The 15,695-nt window shown below is 59.5% G+C and overlaps 1 protein-coding gene across 1 annotated transcript; it reads right to left on the bottom strand.

The window, feature by feature from the left end:
• Positions 1–624: 624 nt before the first annotated feature.
• Positions 625–14,423, bottom strand: PAX4 (paired box 4). The gene is made up of 7 exons (XM_059725522.1): positions 14,232–14,423; positions 13,884–14,099; positions 13,281–13,381; positions 12,992–13,191; positions 12,627–12,709; positions 9,465–9,534; positions 625–866 (listed from the first exon to the last, which is right to left on the bottom strand). Exons 1-7 carry the CDS (start codon positions 14,421–14,423, stop codon positions 625–627), a joined length of 1,104 nt encoding a protein of 367 aa, XP_059581505.1.
• Positions 14,424–15,695: the final 1,272 nt, after the last annotated feature.

The raw sequence follows: 15,695 nt of genomic DNA, 5'->3' as shown, positions 1-15,695 counted from the left end.
TCCAGGTCTTTCTGCAGTCTTTCCCTCCCTACTAGTTTGGCACTCTTGCATTTCCCGGGGAGAGCCAGAATAAGTGCAGGGCCTGGCGTGCAGGGGACGCTGCAGCTGTGTGCCCAGCTGTCTCCCTGGGGTCTGTCTTCTGGGACCACGTCCACGAGCTCCCCATGCAGGGGAGAGCTCAATTGTACCCATAGCCCCAAGCAGGCACAGGAGGTGTTGTGGGGAGTGGAAATAAACCTGTAATCTAGTTGTGCCTCTGTATAAACCTCTGGTCTGCCCATGCATCAAACGCTGCATGCATTTGCGGCCCCTCCACTCCAAAAAACAGAGCTGAGGGAGCAGGGCGCAGAACAAGGGATCACCAAATGAAACGACCAGGTAGCTGATGTAACATGAACATCAAGCCGCTCTTTTCCCCGCACGTGGCATGAGAGTGGGGGCTCGTGGCCACCAGACGTGGTGGGAGTTGAGAGCTCAGCCAGATCCACCTGGGACTGGACACAGGCTTGGAGGAAAGGGGCGCGGGGAGCTCTGGAGCAGGGAGCGAGGGGCACGGCATCTGCACCAGATGTGCTGGGAAGGGACTAGCAGCTGGAGTGGGTCCTGTCAGTGCCCCTCTGCCCCTCAGCAGGTTGGGCGAGCGACAGAGTCGCCACGTGGGACGGTGCTGACGTGCTCCTGCACTGCAATGTGCTGTGTAGAGGCTGTTTTGATCTCCTGGGAGCCGTCTTCTACTGGCAGATTCCCGGGGAGTCCTCGGCCGTGGTGGACAGCTTCTTCCATGGCCAGGCTCATCCAGAACCTGCTGGATGAGTCCCGACTGCTCAGCGGGAGGCCGGGGGTGGTTCCTGTCCAGGGACCCCACGCTGCAGGCAGTGAGCAAGGGGCCACAAAGGGTCCCAGGAGCCAGGGGATGCAGCTGGGGGCTCCGTGCGGCAAGGCTTGGGCAGGCTCCTGCGGGCAGTGCACCAACCCCCTGCGCGGGGCCCGGGGGTCCCGACACCAGCTCGGCCTCCCATGGTGGCGGGTACAGATGGACTTGACACCCAGCCCCGCGCGCCGGGTCCACCGTCCGTGGGAGTGCACAGGAGCCGACCCAAGGAACCTCCCGCGGGGCACAGTGGGAGCGCGCCTCTCGCCCCACATGGTTGCTGCCTGCGTTTTTCCGCCCTGACTTTACCCCAGTCCCCATCTAACCAAGGCCAGCCAAGTCTCACCCCTGGGGCTGCCCTGCGGGCACTGCTCCAGCCCCTGCGCCTGGCTGCATACTGCGCCATCCTGGGTCTCTGCGCAGCTCCACACACAGTAGCATCCCTCTCTGCCCAGGTCTGGCCCTGCCTCAGCTTGCTCCTCCACCGCGGCCTCTCCCTTCTCCTGCACATCCCTTCCCCGACTCCTCTCCCTGCTTTGGCTCCATCTGCATGCTGCCTGCTCCCTGCTTTGGCGTTTCCTTGCACTTTGCCCTTGGGAACGAGGCTTCTCATGCCCAGCTCCTACCCTGGCTTGGCATTTCGGCTCCTGACTTGTGGCTTTTGACCCCTACCCCATGCATCCCCCAGCTCCACGCTCAGCTCTACCCTTTAGGTGGTCCAGCCTGGTGGATGTAATGTGGGCAGGGCAGGGCACTGCAGGAGGGGATCTGCCCAGAGAGGGTCTCTTGCAGTCCCCAGCTTGGGCTGAGCAGGAGGAAGCGAGGCCAATGCTGGTAGCCACTAGGTGGGATAGTGTGTACCCTGGCAGGCTCCAGGCACAGTGGAGTCCCCTCACGGGCTGTGAGCTGCAGAGTGTCTGCATTTAGCAGTCCTTGCCAGTTGCGCTTGTCTGGGGGAGCGGAGTTTCCAGAGGGAATTAAGTCCCTTCTCGGGGTGGTGGCAGTGGCACTCCCAGGCTAGCGGGTGTGCTCCAGGAAGGGGGTCGGCCAGGCGTGAGGTGCCCCCAGGGAAGCACTTGGAGCCTGGAAGATGGTCGGACGCAGGGAGGTGGGAGACCCAGGATGACGGGGACAGGGCTGCACCACCCCCGGACACATAGCCAGCAAAGAGAGCTCTGCACGCCGGCAGATGAGCGCTGCACCAGCACGTGCCTTGAGATCCATGTCCCCTGCTACACATCGCATATACAGGCAGTCCTTGACTTACAATGTTTCCCACTTACAACGTTTATACATTGACGCCCTGTTTCAACGTTATGACCTCAGTTTCGACTTTACAACGCCTGATCTGATTAAATGCCATGCCAGTGAACAAGTTCGCTGCGTCGCTCATCTCCCTGGAGAATGTCTGTCCAACCGTCCTGGACGCTTTCTTTAAGAAAGCAGACAAGACTCCAGAAAAACCTGCAGCCAGGACTGCTGAGAAGATGTCACCAGGAAGAGGCCCTACCCAATTTCTGGCCTGATGCCGTCTCTGTAGCGTACTCCAGTTCTCTGCGTCACCCTGCTCGTTTTTTCTGCTGTGCTTCTGCATAGTCCTCCTCTGCAGCGACGGCAGCGGCAATCCCCCTTCGTGGATGATCTCCCCATGGCTCAGTGATAGGTCTTGCAGCGACTTAAGGGCACTTGTACACGTGACGGCCAATCCTCGAGCCACAGACCCGTCCACAGGAGTTGCAGGGCTTTCCCCAGGGGAGAGCAGGCTGCAGGCAGGGACTCCTCTCCTTGTCCTTCCTCCACCCTCTCTTCTCTGCTTCGAGGGCAAGACGCATTACTTCATGAAAATCATTGTCTTCTGACGGTGCTTTCACTACAAAGAGAGTGATCCCGTTGGATGCTGTTATCCAGACAAGAGCAGATAAGATAGCCTCGGTTTAGGGCACTTTGCTAGCCCCGTAAGCAGAGGGGATCCTGAATAGGACTCCTCAATCGTGGTAACATCTGCCAAATTGCACCCCTGTCTCAACTTGCAAGACAACCATCAGGATACTGCTAGATTTGCCAGGCCTGTCTCTGTCACCATTGGTCTGTCATCATGTGGCTTGTGGAGGTTGATACAGGACAGTGTGCTGTTTCCAAGGGCAAGGGAAAACCCTAGATGACAGGAGACCTCCATCTAGCTTAAACCTTCTTCTGTCTTTACAGTCATATCATCATAGAGTATGAAGGTTGGAAGGGAGCTCAGGAGTCACATCCAGTCCATCCCCTTGCTCAAAGCAGGACCACACCCAGCTACATCATCCCAGCCAGGGCTTTGTCTACTTGGGTCTTCAAAACCTCCAAGGATGGAGACTCTCTGGGTGACCTGTTCCAGTGCTTCACCACCCTCCTAGTGAGAAAGTTTGTCCTAATATCCAACCTCAACTTCCCTTGCTGCAGCTTGAGCCCATTGCTCCTTCTGTCACCTGCCCCCACTGAGACCAGCCCAGCCCCATTCTCTTTGCAACCCCCCCTGCAGGGAGCGGAAGGCTGCTATTCAATCCCCCTCGGTCTTCTCCAGATTAAAACAGCCCAGTTTCATAGATTTCATAGATATTTGGGCTGGAAGGGACCCCAGAGGATCATTGAGTCTATCCCCCTGCCCCAGGGGCAGGACGTCAGCAGGGATCACAGGATCCCAGCAAGATAATCATCCAAATGTGTCTTGAAGGCTTTCAAAGTGGGTGCTTGAACCACCTCCGGCGGCAGTCTATTCCAGGCCTTGGGGGCTCGGACAGTAAAGACGTTCTTCCTTATGTCCAGCCTGAATCAGTCGCAGCAGACTTTGTGACCGTTCGACCCTGTCATCCCGTGGGGCGCTCTGGTGAACAGACGTTCCCCCAGATCCTGGTGAGCACCCTTGATAAGCTTATAGGATAAACTCACCCCTGAGCCTGTGGTTTTCCAGGCTGAAGGGTCCCATGGCTCTCAGCCTCTCATCTTAGGGTCTGCTTCCCTGACCTCTGATCATGTGCGTGGCTCTTCTCTGCACTCTCTCAAGCTTCTCCACATCCTTTTTGAATTGTGGAGCCCAAAACTGGACGCAGTACTCCAGCTGCGGCCTCACCAAGGCCGAGTACAGGGGGAGAATGACGTTCCAGGATTTGCTTGAGAAGCATCTATGGATGCAAGCCAGCGTTTTGCTCGCTTTACTGGCCGCAGCATCGCACTGCAGGCTCATGTTCATCTTGTGGTCAATCATGACCCCCAAGTCCCTTTCGTCCATAGTGCTAGCCAGTGTAACACTGCCGTGCCTATAAGGATGCTACAGGTTTTTCCTCCCAAGGTGGAGAACCTTGCATTTTTCAGTGTTGAACACCATCAGGTTCTCGTCCGCCCATTTGCTGAGCCTGTCAAGATCTGCCTGGATCTCCCTCCTGTCCTCACGTGTGGATGCTTTACCCCACAGTTTGGTGTCATCAGCAAACTTGGCCAGTCCACTTCTGACACCAGTGTCCACATCATTGATGAAGATGTTATACAGTATAGGCCCTGTGGCAGGCCAGCCACACGTAGTGGCAGAGGTGGAATCTGAATACCCTACTGTATTAGAAGCATAATTTGGGAAAAGGAATAGAGTCACTGAAAACCCTTGAGCAAACAATTATCAATTTGGTATTGGGTCGACTGGACAGTGTAGATAGCTAGGATGGCTGACAAGTATGTCCACGTGACAGCGGCCAACTTGAAAGAGCTGGCGAAAGAGAGAGGCCTTCATGTGAAGAAAGGGCTGAAGAAGGAAGAGCTGATTAATCTCTGCTCTGTGACAATTGTGATTAGGATGGACCCAGCCGAGAGACACTTCCTTACCTCTTTAGGTAACCTGAGCTGGATACACTCCTGAGGGAGGGGGGAAACCTGCTCCCTCTGCCTACGTGACTGGCATCACACACCTGGGTGAGGGCCTTCCTTCCTGGTGGGCTAGAGACTGCCCGGCAACTACTGATGTATTTCAAATTGGTTGGCTGACAGCCAACAGGTGCTGGCCTCCATTGGACCAGGTAAATGAGGTCACAAGGGCTATATAAGTTAAGGACTGCCCAGGAGGAGGGGGCAGCAGCCATGAGGGATACTCAGGAACAAAGAAGAGCTGGACCATCTGAAACTTGCTCTATCTCTCAAACTCATGATCAAGGAGCTGCCTGCCTCCAGAGGGAATCTCCATCAGCCTCTGGATGATACTTGTAAGTAAGCTACCTGAGATCCAACTAGATTTATAGCTTGCAGTAACTCAGATGCGAGATCAAAGGTTATCCCAGCCACAGGAGTTTGCTCGATGGGATTTCTCTGATATTGCTCTGCCCTGGACCCTATTCTAACCCTACCTTCTGTAACCAATAAAGTTCTCCTTTGTACCTAGTGTGGGAGACTTATTGGGAGTGGGTCTAGATTATGCCTTGGTGTCCCCTTGGTTCGGCTGACTAAGACAGACCACTGCTTGTGCTTCTGACTCAGGGAAGCATCCCAACTTCTGGAATTGAACCAAGTACCCTCAAAGGCTACTAGGCTCGTGTTTCCCAGGGCGCACAGAGCCAGAATTAAGTCCCTTCTCGGGGTGGTGGCAGTGGCACCCCCAGGCTAGCGGGTGTGCTCCAGGAAGGGGGTCGGCCCGGCGTGAGGTGCCCCCAGGGAGGCACTCGGAGCCTGGAAGATGGTCGGGCGCAGGGAGGTGGGAGGCTCAGCGCAGGAGCGCCCCCTACTGGCCCGCCACAGGCCCAAGGACAGAGCCTTGGGGGACCCCACTGGGCACAGCGAACCTCAACGATTGACTTCCGTGAACCACCACCCTCTGGGTCCGACCACGGAGCCAATTTCCCAGCCAATGGATCGTGGTGTGGTCAAGGCCACAGTTAGCGAGTTTAGCCAAGAGGTGATCATGGGACACCAGATCGAAGTCTTTTTTGAAGTCAAGATATATGACATCAATCTCATCTCCCTTGTCCAGGTGATAGGTCACCTGGTCATAGAAGGAAATGAGATTGGTCAAGCAAGACCTACCCACAACAAACCCATGCTGGGTATCCCTCAGGGTGTTACCTTCAGCTAGTCTGTTAAGGATGGCCTCTTTGATAATCTTTTCCAAGACCTTCCCCAGGATAGAGGTCAGGCTGATGGGCCTGTATTTTGCCAGATCCACTTTCCTCCCTTTCTTGAAGATAGGCACCACATTGACCCTCTTCCAGTCTTCGGGCGCTTCACCAGAGTGCCAAGAGCTCTCGAAGATCCATGTCAGAGGCTGGGCTATGATGCTCGCCAGCTCCTTGAGTACCCTGGGGTGTAGACCATCAGGGTCGGCTGACTTGAAGGTGTCCAGCCTCTCAAGGTGTTCCTTCACGAGGTCATCTTCGATGGAGGGTAAGGGATCTCCCCCTGTCCCACAGTGGGCAGGGGCGTCCCGTGGGACTGGTGAAAAACTGACTCAAAGTGCCCATTTAGAAAGTTGGCTTTTTCCTGGGTGTCAGCCTCTCCTGTGCCCCAACCCCCAAACCATTTTCATTGCCAAAATTGAGATCCTTCTGCCTGAACGTCCATTGAGGACTTGAGGTTGGACGGGGGTTATCTGGAGCGTCCCCTCAGGCTGGTTTGCTATGGGTGACCCTGGCAGGAGTGTGAGACCTGGGGTGCCATAGTTGCAAGGGTCCTGGGGACGCGCCTCCCCACCAGTGCAAGGTCTCAGTCCATGGAGGGGTCCTTCTCCACAGCCCCTCATTGGTGAGGGGGCTGCATAAGCCTGTTCTTGCCATCTGCAGGGCAGGTGTGTAAATCCAGTGGGCAGGTGGATGAGGGGCTTGTGTCCACAGCCCACCCCCTCCCCGGATGGTGGGGTTTGCCAGGGCACCGACAGTGCAAAGAGAAGTCATGGAGGGCTCAGCCCTCCCTGCGGAGGTCTGCAGTGGAGGGAAAGCCTCCGCGCCAGCACAGAGACGGGGCAGGCACGGAGCAGGAGCAACCCTGGGTGCAAGTTACCTCTTGAATGGCCTTGTGAGATATTTGCTTCTCAAGGGGGTAGCTCGCTCGGCGGGGTAGCTCAGGGGCTAAACGAGTGGGGTTGCACTAGCAAGGGGAGCAGCAGATCCTGAGTGGAGGCCATCCCGGCCAGCAGAGAGGAGAGGCAGACCCCAGCAGGAGATGAAGGAGCAAGGATCCCCAGCCAGCTCCTTATCCAACACTTGCTGCTTTGGCTGGTGTCAGGGGTTGAGCCCTCGAAACAGCCCAGTGACCCCAGCGGAGAGGAGCAGCAGGACCCTCTGGGGTCAGCCTGCCCTACCCACGCTTGCTACTCCAGCTAGTTTAGGCAGGAGAGCCTCCCACATCAGCCCTGGGCGAGTCTCCCTTCCTAATGCATGGGGCTGCCAGCAGCTGAGAGAGACTGAAGATGGTTTGGGCTTTCCGTTTGCATTTAATAGTCAAGGTTTTCTCTGCATTTGTCCCCTGGAGGCTGCAAGGGAGAGAGGAGCAGGGAAAACCCAGCTCAGACCCAGTCACTCTCGCATCCAGCCTCCGCTCTCTGCCCGGCGTGGCACAGGGGACAGGGCACGACGGATCGGGGTCTTATGTTCCCCTTCCATAAATCCTGGCTTAGCTGCATGTCACCCGCCAGCGGAGAGGCTTCCTCATACTGGAGCACCCAGGGACAATGCAGGTTCCCTTGAGCCAGAAGAGAAAGTCTGCTTGAATCCCCTGAACTTGAACTGGCCCTCGCTGCTGCTACCCCGGGCCTGGCGGGAGGGTCACAGCAGCACGGGGGCAAAATGCCCAAACCGCTAAAGTACTTGCAGCTCCTTCTGCAGCTGCCGGGGACCTCCAGAGATCACCCCCATGCACCGGTGGCAACAGTCCCTACAGCATGGGTTCCCCTGAGGGAGAACCCCAAATCTACACCCCCCCCCAGCTGTGCTACTCAGCTGTGGGGGTTACTTCTAGTCCAACCGGATCAGCCCTGTCCAAACCATCTCAGACAAGCCATCATCTAAGCTCTACCTAAAACTATTGTGTGTGCATGTAAAACTAATAGAAGGAAGTTATTTCCCCTCCACGTGGCATTAAAGTGGGGGCTCGTGGCCACCAGCTGCGAAGGAAGCGGAGAGCTCGGCCAGATCCACCCCAGGCTGGACACGGGTGTGGAGGAAAGGGGCACGGGGAGCTCTGGAGCAGGGGGCGAGGGGTACGGCCTCTGCATCAGACCGGCCTGGACCATAAAGGCTGCAAGGGAGAGAGGACCCAGTCACTCTCCCTTCCAGTCCGTGCTCATACGTGTTCAGAAACCTTCGCCCCCATTTCCAGAGCTACACAACTTCCCTCGGTCCATGGTTTGGTGCATGGGGTCCCGTGGCCTGTGAGCCAGCCCATCCCGCAGGCCTCCCACCTCCAGCCCTCAGAAGCAGTGCAGCCCAGTGGGGAAGTGCCCGAGGGCCGTGGCTGAGCCGGCGTGCCCGGGGTGCAGCCACGGTGCCCGTTCTCCAGGGACCAGCTGGGCACTGGGCAGGGGGGCAGGAGCAGGCGGTGGCAGGAGAGGCATCACGGTGGCACTGGGCGGCAGAGCAAGGGTACTGCTGGGAAGAGCACAGCAGGGCGAGGTGTCCAGCGGGGGCCGTACCAGCCTCGGCTTCCAAGGGGCAGGAGACGGGAGCTCACCCGGTGCCAGACCTGCCGTGGGAGAGCAGGTGGTCAGCCTGGGCCATGAGGAGCCCACGAGGGTGCTGGCTGCCCGTGCCCTGGGGGACACAGCACAGCCATGGCACAGCTCCTTCCTCCCCCTCCAAGACCCCCCAGGCTCCCTTTGTGCAAAAGAAGGGGCTTCCAAGAAACAAGCCAGGAAACAAGTCCACCCCCACCCCGCTGCTCTTGAGGCCTGTTCCCACCCTCGAGCCCACGCTGCAGGGGATCCAAGACCCCCCGGGTGCAGGGGGCCGGCCGGCGAGACCCCTCTTACCGCAGCCCGGCGGAGAGGTGTGGAGATGCAGCAGGGGTGCCGTGACGTGGAGGCTGGCGGGGTTGAGACCACCCTGGCCAGGCAGGGGCACCGGGGTGGCAGGCGGGCCCTGTGCAGGGCAGGAGGAGAGGGGGCATTCATGCACCAGCTGGGCAGGAGGGGGTTGCAGTGCCTCTCAGGCCCCTGGGCAGGGAAGAGGCGACCTGGGGACCAGCCCAGGAAAGGGGCACGCTGCTAAGCTGCCCCAGTCCAAGCAAGGACCAGGGGCACCCACCTACCTGAGTGGAGCCGGTGCCAGTCCCCGAGGAGGGGTGGAGGGCAGCAAAGTCCTGCCCTGGTGCCCAGGGGGGCAGGGTCCAGTCACCGTGCAGCCCTGGGGAGATAACAGGGGGAAGGCTCCCAGCAAGCAGGCATGCATCCTCACTGGTCCCAGTCCCGAGGGGAATCACAGGGGCTCCCTCTGGGCTGGGACAGAGACGTGAGGGGACTTGCCAGCCGTCGCACTGCCTGGGACCGCCAGCTTTCCTCTGCTGTCCTTCGGCTGCTTGCATTACAGGGCGACGTCCCCCTGAGCGCCGGGCAGGGGTCCGTCCCGTGGGGGAAAGGATGGGGGGACCTCACCTGTCTGGGCAGCTCGCAGGCTCACTTTCGCCTCTCGCCTCCACTTGGCTCTTCGGTTGGAAAACCAGACCTGGCGCCGGGGAAGGGAGAGGGACTTGCTCATCAGCCCTGCTCGGCCCCCTCCACCCGGCTGTGCCCTCCTGCCGGGCTCCAGCTCTCGGGTGCATCTCACAGCATCGGGGGCTTTGCCCCTACCGGGGCTGGGGCGGGTGAGGTTGCTGCGGGCATAGGGTGCATGTCTTGGGGGTGTGTAGGATGTGAGCGTGTGGTACACGCAGGAGGCCTGGGGGTCAGGAGGGTCTGAGAGAAGCGGGGCTGGAAGGGACCTCGGGAGGTCACAGCTAAGGTAAGCCCCTGCTGGAGGCAGGATCAGCCGTGTGCAAGCCAGCCCAGACAAATCCTTGTACTGAAACTCCACAAATTAGGTTGGATCTCAGGGAAAACTGCACTGGTGGAGTAGGGAGGCCACAGGAGAGACGCCAGGGGACGGGGGCTAGTTTGGACGGGGCTGATCCTGCCTCAGGCAGCGCTTCGACCGGATGCAACCCCGCAGCTCCCCGCCAGCCCCGCAGCTCTGGGACTCTCCGGGTCCTCGCGCACAGCCGCAAAGCAGAGCGCCCAAACCTGCCAAGGGTAAGGCCAGGGGACCGTGGCAGCCAACAAAGTCAGGGGACGATGCTTGCATTATGTTTAAAGGATGAATTCCCGGCCTCTCCTGATGGCAGCAGAGATCTGCAAACCACGTCCTGTGTGAGCACGGCCCTGGGAGCCGCAGTGAAAGACCTGAATGCAGATTCTCTCCTAACTTCTCAGGAGGTTTAAGCTCATCTAAGGAGTCAGGGAGCTTTCCCATCACTGCCCAGCCAGAGCCAGAGCTGCATCCTGGGCAGTGATGGCAGGAGTGTTGCCAGCAGATGCAGGGCAGTGACTCTTCCCTCTATTCAGCACTGGGAGGCCACATCTGGAGTCCTGTGTCCAGCTGTGGGCCCCCCACTACAGAAAGGATGTGGACAAATTGGAGAGAGTCCAGCATAGGGTAACAAAAAAGGGTTGTGGGGTTGGGGGACAGGACACTCACCCCTAGCCCGAGCTCCTGGTCTGCTCTGTCTTCCCAGCCCTGATGCAGCTGCCAGGGCCAGGCTCTGCGGGGTCACTTCCTGAGCCAAGCCCCTCCCTGCCCTGCAGCCCTGGGGCTAACAAAATGCACCGCTGGAGGGTGATGCAGCGAGCAGCCTGCGTCTCCCGTGCCTCGTCCTCGGCGCAGGGCATTAGCAGGCACAAACAGTGCATATGAAAGACCAGGGGAGTGTGCATGCAAGTGTGTGTGTGCATGTGTGCATGAGACTATGGAGGGGCATGTGTGTATATATGCACGTGTGGGTGTGTACATCTGAGAGACTATGGCTGTGTGTGCACATGCATGTGTCAGACTATGGATGGGTATGAGTATAGATGGGTGTGCCCAGTCTCTCAGATGTACATGTGTGTACATGCATGTGTGTGTGCACATGTGTGCCTGAGACTTTGGAAGGGGGGGGTGTTGGTGTGTCACACCAGGGAGGGGAATATGTGTGGATGGGTATGTATGTCTGAGAAACAATGGGTGTGTGTGAACATGCATATGTGTGTGTGTGTGTGCATGTGTGAGACTATGGAGGGATATGCATGTGTGCACGTCAGAGTATGGATGGGTGTGGGTGTGTGTGTGTGCATGTAGGTGGGTGAGAGACTATGGGAGTGTGCATGCACACGTGTGTCAGACTATGGAAAGGTATGTGTGTGGATGGGTGTGTACATCTAACAGACTATGGGTGTGTGTGCACATGTATGTATGTTTGCCTGTGTGTGTCTGAGACTATGGAGGTGTGTGTGTGGGTATGTGTCTACATCTGAGGGAGTATGGGGGTGTATGGGCTTGTGTGTGTCAGACTATGGAGGGGTGTATGTGTGTATATCTGAGAGACTATGGGCATGTGTGTAGGTGTGTGTGCATGCATGCATGCGTGTGTGTGTGTGTGCGCGTGCACCCACGCATGTATGTCTGAGACTATGGGGAGGTATGTGTGTCTTTGTCAATGAACAGGTGTGTGAGAAAACATGGGGAGAAGTGCGTGTGTGAGACTATGAGGGGGTGTGCGTGTAAGTCTGAGACTGCGTGTGTGTGAGTATGTGTGTGTGTGTGCCTGAGACTATGAAGGCGTGTGTGAGTGTGTATGTCTGAGAGCATGTGTATATGTGCACGCGCCTGCTCATGTATGACTGAGACTATGGGAACCTATGTGTATGTGTGTGAATGAACATGTGCGTGAGAGAATATGGGGCGGGGGTGAGACTATGGAGGGGTGTGCGCGTGTGAGAATGTGTGTGTGAGAAAGAAGGCATGTGCACCCGTGACGTTGCAGGCAGTGCACGGCCCCGTGGCGGCTCTGGCAGGCAGGTGCAACGCGCTGACGCCGCAGTCCAGGCTGCACCAAGAGAAGCTGAGAGCTCATGGCCTGGAGCACAAGAGCCACAGGCCACGAGGTCCTTTCCCTCCACTTGGCCCATGGCGCCGTGACCTTGGGCTGGAGCCGGAGTCCAAACCACGCCACACACCCGGGGCCTGTCCGGGATGCCCTCGCTCCACCTGCCTGGGCCACGGTGGGTTGGGGTTGCGGGTGCCTGGGCATTGCTGCCACTGTCTGAAGCAGGCTCTGCCCAAAGTCGGACCCAGGCATTGGCCACTGCCCCGGGCGAGGGGATAGGGAGGTGGCTGGAGGTTAGTTCCCTTCCGCCCTGGCTCCCTGCTCAGCCGTGCCCAGAGGTCCCGGGGGTCTGGCCAGGGGGCTGGGGAGATGCACACAGGGGAAGAGCCCTGCCTGATGCTTCCACACACATACCAGCTACTCCAACATGCCTGGTCCTGGGCACGCATGTGCCGACGGCCCTAGGAGCATCCAGCCTCCTGCTCTCACAGGTGCCACACACCAGAAAACCCCTCCTGGGAGCAGATCCAGCCCCCAAGCAGCCTGTCTTGGCCAGGCCCCTCTGTTGCACACTCAGCGCATTCATTCCCATGCTTCTTGACTCACAGTCTGCTACTTGTGCTCACTCACATGTGTTTGCGAGGCTGCCCAGCTCATGTCTGGCAGGGCAGGCCACAGGGCAATGGTTCCCACTTACCCGGATGGTGGGATCGGGGAGCTGGGTAACCATGGCCAGGCTCTCCCGGGTGCAGGCGTCTGGGTATTGCCCCCTCTGGAAAGCTGGAAGGGAGTCGGGAGGGAAGAGCTGCAAGGCTGCCCCAGTCGCTGGGTCTGAAGCTGAACTGCCCCCCTCACCCCCACCCCCAAAAGCCGCAGGGACCCAGACCTGGTTCATACCAGGGGTCCCTACCTCTATCCAGCACCAGCGCCTTTGGAGAGAAGCAGGAAGCTCCCCCCAAACCTGCAATAACTCGCCCTGGGGTCCAACCCCTCCGGGATGTGCTCGGTGCACGGAGACCAGAGAACCGGAGCAGCCGTACGGCCCCCACCCGAGACAATCACCTTCCTCCAGGGCCAGGGACTGTGCGGCGGAGAAGACCGTCCTGTTCCTGGCTTGGCCGTCCAGCGGCGAGCTCTGGGGGGCTTCGGAGCTTCTTGGAGGATGTTGGATCACCGCTGAGACCCTGGCTTGGGCATCTCCTAGCAGGGAAAGGCACATGGGAGATGGGGAGAGGGAGATGGGGGTATCAGGGGATGAGTCCCTGGGGGTTTCCTTGCTGTGGGCATGAAACTAGCCCTTCTTCAAGGGATGCTGGGTGTCGGGGGGACCATCCCCTTCCCCGTCCCCCACTGGGTCTCACCCGGCGGGGAAGGATGCACGGTGAAGGCGCAGCCAGGGGCCAGCGGCAGGCTGGGGGGCAGGCTCCTCAGCACCCGGTTGATGGAAGAGACCTGGGCAGAGAAGATGCTGGGAGTCACCTCAGGGGGGTCCATGAATCAGCCACAGCCTGGGACCCCTCTGGCTCCCGCGGGCTGGATGGAAACAGCTCGGGTCCAGGAGATGCCACCCTTAGGCACCGTGCACACAAACAGGGTAAAGACAGGAAAGCAGTCTATGGATGGGAGCCAGGAGCCAGCAAAGCGTGGCGGGCATATGAGGGCCCTGCGGGCTGCATTTCACGGGTGCTGTCAGCGTAGCACCACTAGTAGCCTCGTTCCTCGTGTGCTGATGTGCCAGGGACAGGATGCCCAGGTGCCTGGGAACTCACCTCTCCAGCTCAGGGCAGCCGCTGCCAGCCAAAGACACCGCTTCATCCCCTCCCACCTGGCCCCCTTCACCCCCACCATCTCCACGTGCTACGTCCTGTCTCCTGGTCCCTTCTCCAGGCTGAGGGATGGGGGTAGCTCCCATCCTCCAACCCCCAGGGCTCAGCCTCCCTGGGCACCCACTCACGCTGGGCGTCCGGTGGCTGGCACAGATGCCCTCGGACTGCAGCCGCCTCTGGATCTCCCACGCGAAAAGCCCCGGATGCTCCTGCTTCAGCTGGGCAATCCGCGCCACCACGGCGGGGGTGGCCAGCCGGGCCTTGCTGCCCCCCGTTGCCTTCGGCTCCACGGCCCCTGTCCGGTAGTAGCGGTTCAGGATCTTGCTGACGCAGCCGTTGGAGACCTGTGGGACCAAGATGCTTGGGGGTATGTCCATCGTAGCCTAGACCCTGCTTTTGCCGGGAGCCGGCAGTTGTGCACGTACCCAGGGCAGTGCCGCACCCACAGGAGCCCCGTTCCTGAGCCCACGACCCACCTGGAGACTCCGGGAGATGTCGCAGGCCCGCACGCCGCTCACGGCCAGCTCCACAATCCTCTTCCTCTTGCACGTGGGCAGCGGGCAGCCGTTCACGAAGACCCCTCCCAGCTGGTTCACACCGCCAGCCCCTGAGGAATAACCCAGGTATACAGGGTCCTGGGGGCTGCTGTCTGCAGCAAGGGGATACATGTCCCCGCCATCCCCCAGCTGCCTCACCAGGGACCCCAAGAGAAGGGGTGGGAAGGGGAAGGGATCGGGTGCTGTGGGATGGAGCTGTTCAGGGAGGCTGAGGCTTGTCCTGGAGCACGTTCTCTGAGCTGGGGTCTCACCATTGGGTTGCAGGAAACAGCGGGGAAACTTCAGCTAGACAAGCCTAGTGTCCCAGATCCCTGGGGCTGGCAGGGAGCTGCGAGGTCACAGCCATCCAGCCAGGACCCTGCGGGGTTGGTGCTGCGCAGCCCAGCCCATCCCCAGCCTGGGCTGCAGCAGCACCCAGCACCTCTGGGGGAGGCTTAAGCCCCCCTGACACATGGAGCAGATGGTGGGGGGCACCCAGCACATCCCAGAGGCCTGGGACACCCCACAGCAGAGCAGACATCGCTGCACCTGGATCCTCCCTGCCCTGCGCCCGTCCACCTGCCCCTGACACCTCCAGTGATGGACAGTCCTCAGGATGGAGCAGCCTCCCTGCTCCGACGGCGAAGAAGTGTTTCCTGATCTCCAACCTAAACCTCCGTGGCTGCAACTTCCAGCCACTGCCCCACATCCTCTTTTGTAGCTTCATTTATCCCCCCGCACCAGCTCTGCCCACCCCGGGGTGCCTTCCTCCCCCACCAGCAGCTTCTGCCCCACTTATCTGCCCAGAGCAGCCTTCATCCGGAGCTCTGCTCTTGTCTCCCCTGCTGGCTGCGACACCGCTCCTACCGTGTCTCCCTGGCCACCTCCCCTGACCGGGGCTCCTCTCTGCACAGGCTCCAGGGCTGCGTCCCTCCCCTTGTGCTATAGCAGCATGCCCCTGCTCCAAGCCCTTGCCCCTTCCAGCCACAGAAATCTGGCTCTTAAAGGGGCATCTTTGCTTCTCCTCGGCCTTGGTTCCCTGTCACAGGTGGCACTGAGGGTGGGTGAGGTGGAGAAGAGTGGTCACGTGGGTAGAGGTGAGCTGGTCCTGCAAGTACGAGCAACGCCTGTAAGCCCAGAGCTTTGAGCAATGGGGAGAGGGTCCCAGGAGGGTGGTGGGGTTTGCCCTGGGGTCGGTGACTGCAGACTGGGGGGGGGTACCAGGGCTGGGGGCCAGGACAGCCACGGTCTCAGGAGATGCAAGGATGGCATGGAAGGGCTGAGTCTGCAGCGTGGTGGGGGGCGAGCGGGGCAGAAGCCCCCCCATTTGGTGACTGTCTGAAGGAGGGAGAGCGTGAAGTGTCCCCAGCTGGAGCCTGCCACCCCAGGCTGCCTGCTCCTTGT

Source organism: Alligator mississippiensis, chromosome 4 (assembly GCF_030867095.1).
Source record: "Alligator mississippiensis isolate rAllMis1 chromosome 4, rAllMis1, whole genome shotgun sequence".
Classification (NCBI taxonomy): Eukaryota; Metazoa; Chordata; order Crocodylia; family Alligatoridae; genus Alligator; species Alligator mississippiensis.
This window is presented reverse-complemented; position numbering and strand designations above follow the sequence as displayed.